Source organism: Pyrenophora tritici-repentis, chromosome 3 (genome assembly GCF_003171515.1).
Source record: "Pyrenophora tritici-repentis strain M4 chromosome 3, whole genome shotgun sequence".
NCBI classification, from domain to species: Eukaryota; Fungi; Ascomycota; class Dothideomycetes; order Pleosporales; family Pleosporaceae; genus Pyrenophora; species Pyrenophora tritici-repentis.
In genome coordinates this window covers 1,465,228-1,474,326 of record NC_089392.1, presented here as the reverse complement: position 1 = coordinate 1,474,326, position 9,099 = coordinate 1,465,228, and the positions used below count along the sequence as shown (strand labels likewise).

The following is a 9,099-nucleotide window of genomic DNA, read 5'->3' as shown; positions in this document are numbered from 1 at the left end:
TTAAGGTGTTGGGTGTGGTTAATGTAGGTGGAGAAAGAGAGTGGTTATGATTGTGAGAGAGTGCGTCAAATGTGGGCGGGGAGCACAGCTGATTATTTGCTGTCACACTCCTGACTCCTTGCTCGAAGTAAAGCGGTGAGCCAAACCGTCTACCAGTCACCAAGGTGATGCGATACCGTCGCAATCGTTCCAGTGCAATCGCGATACTCTCAATCGCGACGCGGTACTGGCAACGTCCTTCGATGATGGGCTTCTAGCACAACACGCCTTCCGCTGTCAGCACAATAGCTTGTATCGCGCGCGTACGAGGGCCAATGACAATTGAGTTCCACTCCGCAGTCGTATAACAGAGCCTCAAAGTCCCAGTTGGCGGCGCGCGAGCTATCCTGATGCGGGTCTGTGACCGAAGATGGGGGACGAGTTGTCGCCGTCTCAGCCGCGGGGTTGCGGGGTTGCTGTCACGAGCAATACTGATTGCGCGCTGAGTTCTTCGGTGCGGTCACTTTCCGCGCGTGTCCTAGGTACCGTATGGTAGACGCAATATAGTGTGAGGGACGTCAATAGTTGAGATGACCGTATCTGTATTAAGTACTAAGTGAGATATTGCGTGCAGGTTCGAAGACCTGCGCGGGTCGAACTTTGGTGTTCGGCTGTGGCCTTCGCTTAAGGCGCACGGGCCACCTCGCTTACTAGAGGTCGCGGGTTTGATCCATGACATGTTCTTTATACAGAACTAGTCGAACTTAGGCGTAGCGTGGCTGCTGTGGCTATTAAGGATAAGCAGCTAGTAGGCCCCTACTGTACGAGCCTCTGTATATTAGTAGAAGTGCTTTACCCACTTAAGGCTAAGTTCGTTAGTCGTCCAGCCGTTGTCACTAACTGCGACAACCTAGTGTGAAGGTCGTCCGAAGATGATCTTGGGTTGGTTCTCGGTGTTACGGATCCATAGACTCGCTCGGCCCATGGCCCCCATATCGATAAGATCCTTATCTTATCGGACTAGCGCCTTGGCGCCCACAGCATAAGTTCGGGCTCACAACGTAGATAGCTCGATAGCTTGTATCTTGTCAAATCCAATCTTTCTTGATCGATCCCTCACATTATACAAGCTCCCTTTCAAGACGGGCCCTGGAAGCTCGTTCGCGAATTGTATTTTCTTGTCGCTGCGAGCGACACGCCAACGACAGAAACACTTACGCGACGAGGATCGCATTGACTATACGTACCGCCGCAGAAGAGCCGCCGTAGTAAAGACACCTGATTGCCCAGCTGCATAGCTGTACCCACCTGCCAGAAAAGACCCGCCGCCGCAGAGTGCCGCCGCGGAAGACACTGGATTGCCCAGCTGCATAGCTGTACCCACCTGCCAGAAAAGATCCGCCGCCGCTTCTAGCGCTGCCGCCGATGATGGCCCGACTAAACGAGACGAGCAAGGATGCCCACGACCAGGGTGCTCAGAACGACACACAAACCATTCCAGCAGAGTCGCACCTTGAGTACGGCGACTTTGAGAATGACGACGACCTCACCGAAGCGGAGAAGGCGACTATTAGACAGAAGCTCGCCACCCGCAAGAGACAGGTCACTTTTGGCCGTGGAGACGGCCAAGGCAACAGCGAGGACGAGGGCAATGACGTCAACGCCGCTGAACGCCGACGACAGTCTTGTAGACAGTCTCTTAAGAAAGCCGTTAAGCCAGCGGATAAGACTTCTATAGAACTAGGCTACGACGACGACACGGATGACATGTATCTACGTTTTTATGGCATCCACGACAACGATGAGCGCGAGATCCTCGCGGACATGAGGAACGTTGACGACTTCACCGCTTGCATCGCTGAACATGCTGAGAGTGTCTTTGGACACCTAGCAGATTTGCTTAGTCAGATAGCTGAACAAGCCGAACAGCTAGACCAAGCACATAATGAAGCCCGTGTACAACAAGAAGCAGCTGACGCCCGCGTGGAGCGCGCCCAGACGCAAGCTCGCGCTGCCGCCGCAGACGAGCTTGCCCAAGTCACCCAGAAATGCAACCGCATGATCACTACTAAGAACAGCTACGCTTCACGGCTAGCAGTGCTCGAAGACGAGCTTGCAGCCTCGCGCGAGTCAAACGTGAAGCTCTACTCCCAGATTAGCGACCTCTACAACGAGAGGAGTGTCCTGCAACAGCACGCGGGCGTCCCGACGAATGGAAATTTATATGACACGCGCCCAGCTCAGTTCCAGTCGTCCCCTCCTCCAATGACTGCGAACCCGTTCATTGGCACTGGCACTCACGACTTGATGCTGCCTCCCCCTATGGCACATCATCAGAAAAACCGACCCCTAGCTCGGTCTGCTGTATCGGACAACCTCACTGCAACGGGTGCAAAGCTGAAGGATATTGACATCTTTCGCGGAGACAGCACCGACAAAGAGGACTACAAGTATTGGCGCCGCAGCGCCAGGAACTTCTTAAACAAAACTACTATCCACACAACTGTTCAAGATCAGCTCGACTACCTGATTGACCACTTGCGAGGACCAGCCGCTGCACAGGTGGAATATAGAGCAGCACCCGGAGCTCGTAACGCCTACGTGACAGCGGAAGAAGTCCTCACGGAACTTGATCGCATCTTTGACACGGTCGACAAGGTCACCGAAGCCAGCGCAGCGCTACACGACAGCGGCTCTGGAGGATTAAAGCAACGCGACAATGAATCGTTTAACACCTGGGTAGCCCGCTTTACCTCTACAGTCGCACCATTGAACCTGGGCGACAACGAAATGATCCAGCACGCGATCCGACTCATGAAGTTTGGTCGTAACGCAGGTTTACAATTCCGCCATGGTGATACTTGGGAAGCGTTTGCCCAGAATTGCCGCACTCAGCAACAGCTCTCACGTCTCACCCAGAGCAGCGGAAATAATGGTACCCGAACCGGCCGCAACACGTCTAACGCTGGTGGTGGAGGTAATGGCAACGGCAACAGCAATAGCAGCGGCTCCACAACGCGTAACAACTACGGTCGCACGCGCGCGCAACTCAACGCGTTGAGTAAGCAAGGCGAGTGCTTTAAATGCGGAGGCACGGCAAATGTCAGCGGCAAGAAACATCGTCCGACCGACGCAGACGTCCCAGCAGCCTGCAAGTCTGGCTCTATCGTGCCAGCTAGCCGCGTCCCTGCCCTCAAAGCTACATTCACCAACGCCGCCCTCCAGGCCACAGTCGTCGATGCCACCGACGAGTCGGAAAACTAGCCGTCCCCGGCGAAAGACGCCCCCGGGGACCGCACCAAAATGGTCCACAGATACAGTTACAGTCACAGTCAAAGCCACAACTACCAGTCCAACCCTTGTTAGCGATACCCCCTATTGTTTCACCGACCCTTGATACCCAAACTACCCCGCTCACCGGAGCTACACCTAGCACTTTACGCGTTTGTTTACAAGAATTGGAGGACTGGACGCCTCCCCAGGCTATAGAGGACAGACACGTTGTCTTGAGCGCGAACACTATGGTCAAAGGCAAGCAGCTTGTCCAAGGCCAGCAGTTCGTTTTCAAGTGCAAGGTCGCCACTTCGAATAGCTATATTGATACGGAAGCTTTGACTGACTCTGGTGCTACTGGAAACTGTATCTCCACACTATTTGCGCAACGACATAACCTGCCGACGTTTCGGCTTAAACAACCTTTGCAACTACGACTTGGCGACGGCAATTTCGCCATGGCGCCTATCACACACGGCGTCCTAGCCCCCATCTCCCACGCTGAACACGTTAGCGAGGAACTCTTCTACAGTGTACCTATGACGACTTACGACTTTATTTTCGGCACTTCATGGCTAGAAGAGCATAATCCACACATCGACTGGAGGGAAAAAACTATGCGTTTCAACAGCGAGCATTGCTACGCCAACTGCCTACACAAAGGCGAGCAAGTCACTGTTCGCAGCAGTCGACACCGACGGGCCGCAGCAAAAGCCAAAGAACGGAACCCGACCTACGCGAACATGGACATACACCATGTGTCAGGTGAGGCCGCTGCCGCACTGGCATCACGACCAGAGAACGGTACTATCTGGCTGTACCCACATGATTTTGAACAACTCGACAAAGATGACAGCGATGACGCCGACGAGAGAGCCCAGGCTAGCCGCGTCTTCGCCTCACTATTTGCCATGGACATGAACGCCCTATCTCAGGAAGACATTGATAAGTTCCACCAGAAGCTGAACTCGCCCGCTAAAACTCGCGACGAGGTCCTAGACAAGTTGCCCGAATGGCTCCACGATCTCGCCCACCGATTTAATCCTGATCCCGCCACGACAGACTTGCCCGCTCGACGAGGCGCGGTCGACCACAGCATTGACATTATCCCCGGATCAAAACACCCAAACGCTAAGATGTACGGCATAAGTAAGGACGAAGGCCTTGCCGTTAAAGCTTATGTTGAGGACATGAGAGGACGCGGTGAGATCCGTGAAAGCAAGTCAGACTTCGCTTCGCCTGTGCTCGTCGTCCGCAAATCTGGAGGTGGACTCCGCATTTGCGTGGACTATAGAGCGCTCAATGCCGTCACTATCAAGAACAGGAACGCTCCTCCGATGATTAAAGAAACGCTCGCGCGGCTAGCTAACGTCGCCTACTTCACCGTGGTCGACGTCATCGCCGCCTTTAACAAAATCCGCATCAAGGAAGGCGACGAACATAAGACTGCCTTCCTAACACGGTATGGCCTATTCGAATACTTAGTGATGCCTTTCGGACTCTGCAACGCACCAGGTACCTTTCAGGCCTACATTAACGAGGTTTTACGCGATTACCTTGACGAGTTCTGCTCTGCATACCTCGACGACGTCCTAATCTACAGCGCGTCTTTGGCAGAGCATAAGGTTCATGTCCGCAAGGTTATCGAGAGTCTAGGTGAGGCCGGACTTCATCTAGACATTGACAAGTCCGAGTTTGCCGTCCAAGAGGTGAGATACCTGGGCCTCATTCTTACAACTGAAGGCATCAAAATGGACCCCGCCAAGGTTAAGTCAGTGCTCGACTGGGGCACCCCAACAACATTGAAAGAGTTGCAAGCATTCCTAGGTTTCGCAAATTTCTACCGAAGGTTTATTGTTGCCTTCTCTTATATCGCGCGGCCGCTCACGGATCTTACCCGCGGGACAAACGGCGACGTCAAGCTGAACTTTCCTATCGCCCAAGGATCTGCTGCCCACGACGCATTCGAAAAGCTTAAGAAAGCATTTACCATCGCCCCGGTCCTCGCGCACTTCAACCCCGCGCTTGAGACCTGGGTCGAAACAGACTCCTCCGACACCGTCACAGCAGCCGTGCTGTCCCAAGTCCAGACTGACGGAGTGCTAAAACCAGTCGCTTTTATCTCCACAAAGATGTCACCAGCTGAGTGCAACTATGCCATCTACGACAAGGAGCTTATGGCCATCGTCCGCGCCTTTGAGGAATGGAGACCAGAGCTGGCCGGCACCTCGGACCCGGTGAAGGTCATCTCAGACCATGCCACCTTACAGACCTTTATGGTCAACAAAGCACTCAACAGGCGTCAAGCAAGATGGGCTGAGTTTCTGAGCGAATTCAACTTTAAGATCACTTACCGACCAGGCAGACTAGGCAGCAAACCCGACGCCTTGACGAGACGCCCCGGCGACACACCCACGAACCCAAACGATCCACGGATCATACATCAGACCCAGACGATCCTCGGCCCCGACCGCGTCGACGACGTCATCAAACGAGACACGCACACACACAACGACGCCCGACAAGCAATTCAACTCGCGGCGCTGTTATTCGAATACGCGGAGGAGGTACAAACGCTAGCAGGCATGCTATATCTAATGAGCGAGGAGGCGTATGGCGTCGATGATTTGGTGGATGACGACTCAACCCCAGACGTAGCCTTGGACAGCCAGCCTAAGGGGGAGACAATTGAGATCCCTCACGCTGCTGCGCCAGCTTCCCTGGCACGGGTGCCGGGGAGAACGCGCCTGACGATGGACTTATGACAGCGATCGTAAATGCCTACCGCGTCGATCCCACACTACAAGAAATAATACGAGCAAAGGCAGACGGCGCCCGTCACCTTCCCCACACTGTCGCCATACAAATGAAGCTGAAGCTAGAGCTACAGGACTGCGAAATCCGCAACAGTCTGGTTTACTTCCGCGGCAGACTCTTCATCCCCTACGACGACGATCTTCGCAAAGACATCGTCCGTCGGTTCCACGACACCGCCACGGCGGGCCACGGCGGCAAGCGCTCTACCTACTACCTAGTTAGCCAACAGTACTACTGGCCGCTCATGACAGACACAGTCGCTCAGTATACCCGGAGTTGTGTAGTTTGCCGACGCGCAAAGCCATACAGAGACCGCAAGCAGGGACTGCTGCACCCGCTCCCCGTACCGAAACGATTCTGGACTGACATTTCAGTCGACTTCATCACACCCCTGCCAGACTGTACTAGATTCGGACGCACCTACTCTCATGTCATGGTCGTGATTGACCGGCTAAGCAAGTCGCAACGGTTTATCGCCCTAGACAGCCTTGAAGTTGATGCTGTTGTCCGAGCATTTGTCGATTACGTCTGGAGAGAGGAAGGTTTCCCTACTACAATTGTGTCTGACCGAGGGTCACAGTTCGTCTCTCATTTCTGGAAGGAGCTGTGTCATCGACTGGGTGTTACACCAAAGCTCTCTACAGCTTACCACCCAGAAACAGACGGCCAGACTGAAGTCGCCAACGCCGGACTAAAGTGTTACCTGCGTGCTTACACGAACTATATGCAAAACGACTGGGTAGACTGGCTGCCACTAGCCCAGCTCGCCATCAATAACAGAGAAAACGTGTCCTCTGGCGTCGCACCCGCGCTTGCCACCAAGGGCTACCTACCTCGCATGGGATCGGAACTAGTCACCGAAGACTCGCCCATTACCGACGCCCGTTCACGCGCAGAACAGTTGCTCCGCGAAGACGCCCGAGGCACGGTGAAAAGGATGACCGACGTTATCCGTTTCATGCAAGAAAATCTTCGCTGGTCCCAAAACAAGATGGAACACTACGCCAACCAGCACAGACAGCCCGCTCCAGACTACCGCGTCGGTGACAAAGTCTATATTGATGCCCGCAATATCCCTACGATGCGCCCGAGCCGCGGTCTCAGCGCAAAGAACCTTGGCCCATACAAAGTGCGAGCTTTGCCCAACCGATATGCAGTCGAGCTCGCACTACCAGACTGCTACAAACAAGTCCATCCAGTGTTCCACCCATGGTTACTACACCTGGACGCCGATCAAACAGCTCGCCCAAGTGAGGGCGTCATCGCTGAGAAACACCCTGACGGAGAGCACGACTACTACGTAGACATGGTCGTCGACTGTCGCATAGATAAACGACGCAAGGACACCCTCACAAACAAGAAAGGCATGCTCCAGTATAAGGTTAAGTACACCAACTCCCCAGACTGGAATGCCTCGCCCGCATGGCAAGACTATACAGACCTGTGGGGCGCAGAGGAAGCGGTTGAAGACTTTCACCGTCTCTATCCCGACAAGCCCCCACCTCACGAACTGTATCGAGACCTAGCGTTGTATCTCAACCTAGTCGCCGCATATTCACTTGGTCGCGATGATGTTGAAGTTGTTAGCGTACTAGACAGTTGTGAGCTTGCCCTATCACCTTCGCATTCACTGATGGCACAGCTTGGACCTGGGAAGGTGGCACAACTCAGGACGTCTGTCTCCAAGCAGAAGCAAGGACCCGAAGGATGAGACACAACATAACTGCTCGGCATCAAGCACAGCGTCATAAAATAAAAGACATTCACGGCTTGCAGGTGCAACCGTCTTCTGAAAGGGGGGGGTAATGTTACGGATCCATAGACTCGCTCGGCCCATGGCCCCCATATCGATAAGATCCTTATCTTATCGGACTAGCGCCTTGGCGCCCACAGCATAAGTTCGGGCTCACAACGTAGATAGCTCGATAGCTTGTATCTTGTCAAATCCAATCTTTCTTGATCGATCCCTCACACTCGGGGATAGAGTGATGCGATGGACACGAGGGTGTATAGCACGATTGGTAGATCGATGTAATATACGGGAAGTTGAGAATCAAGTACTAATCCTTAGATTTCGAAGTTGAACACAATGAGCTATAGGAGCTCATTGCCTAATGCTATATACCTATGGTGCTCGCTGTCCTCGCTCAGAGGAGTCCGAGGATTCCTCAGTGGCTGACGCGCGAGGAGCACTCCTCGGTGGCGTATGTACGAGGGGTGTGCCAAGACTTTTCCTCGTGCATGCCAAGCCGAGGAGGTCACGTGATTAAGTTCCCGTGTCACATATGGAGGGGTCAGCTATCCCGCCGACGCTCCTTAACTTAACCGCCGTGCCCCTTCCCACAGGTTCGTAACACCTAGCTAGGTAGTAGGCCTCGATATTAGCTAGCTTAGTGGAACTTTCCTTGCAGGATTACAAAGGGTGGGATAGACTAGCTAGCTGTGTAAGGGTCTCACATAGGTCAGGTATTTGAAACTGTGTTGAATTACAAAGTAATTGCAGTGCAGAGCTTGTAAGAAGCTCTGCGCGGAATATATCTAAGTGGGGGTGTGCATGGGCCACCAAACAGGTGGCTCGTGCGCGAACATCAAAACAACGCTAAGGCATCTGGCAGGTGGCCTGTGCGGGGCAACGGCCCAAAACCATCACAAGCTGCGTTAATACACTCAATCGTTGTCACCTACTCACGATCACCTAGCTGTATAGTGACTGCGCGGCCGACAGTCTCAGAGCTTGTAACGACTTTTGACGTTGCAGCGACCCCCATTATAAAGCTAGTCTTATCAAAGTTATTGTTGAGAAGGTATATGTACCAATCAACGCAGGGGCAAAGAGTGTTCACTTTTTGTCTCAACAGTTATAGATATCTATGTGTCACAGCACCAACTCGGCGCTCTGTAGGTCACGTGCCCCCATCCCTATCTTGGCCTAGCGCCTGCTACCCCACGGTACACATCCTCCCCGCGCTCTTGTACATAGACCTTTACACTACAACTATGTTCTTACCTTGACCCTACTATCCCGTCCCG

The 9,099-nt window shown here is 53.5% G+C and overlaps 2 protein-coding genes across 2 annotated transcripts; both read left to right on the top strand.

Moving 5' to 3' along the window:
- Nucleotides 1-1,404: 1,404 nt before the first annotated feature.
- On the top strand, nt 1,405-2,912 carry PtrM4_079290 (KfrA-N domain containing protein; the record flags this gene model as incomplete). Its single annotated transcript, XM_066106372.1, has 2 exons — nt 1,405-2,833; nt 2,899-2,912. The coding sequence occupies 2 exons, from the start codon at nt 1,405-1,407 to the stop codon at nt 2,910-2,912; spliced, it is 1,443 nt and encodes a 480-aa protein (XP_065963310.1).
- A 588-nt stretch (nt 2,913-3,500) lies between these two features.
- On the top strand, nt 3,501-7,780 carry PtrM4_079280 (uncharacterized protein; the record flags this gene model as incomplete). Its single annotated transcript, XM_066106371.1, has 2 exons — nt 3,501-5,863; nt 5,968-7,780. The coding sequence occupies 2 exons, from the start codon at nt 3,501-3,503 to the stop codon at nt 7,778-7,780; spliced, it is 4,176 nt and encodes a 1,391-aa protein (XP_065963309.1).
- Between the last annotated feature and the right edge of the window lie 1,319 nt (nt 7,781-9,099).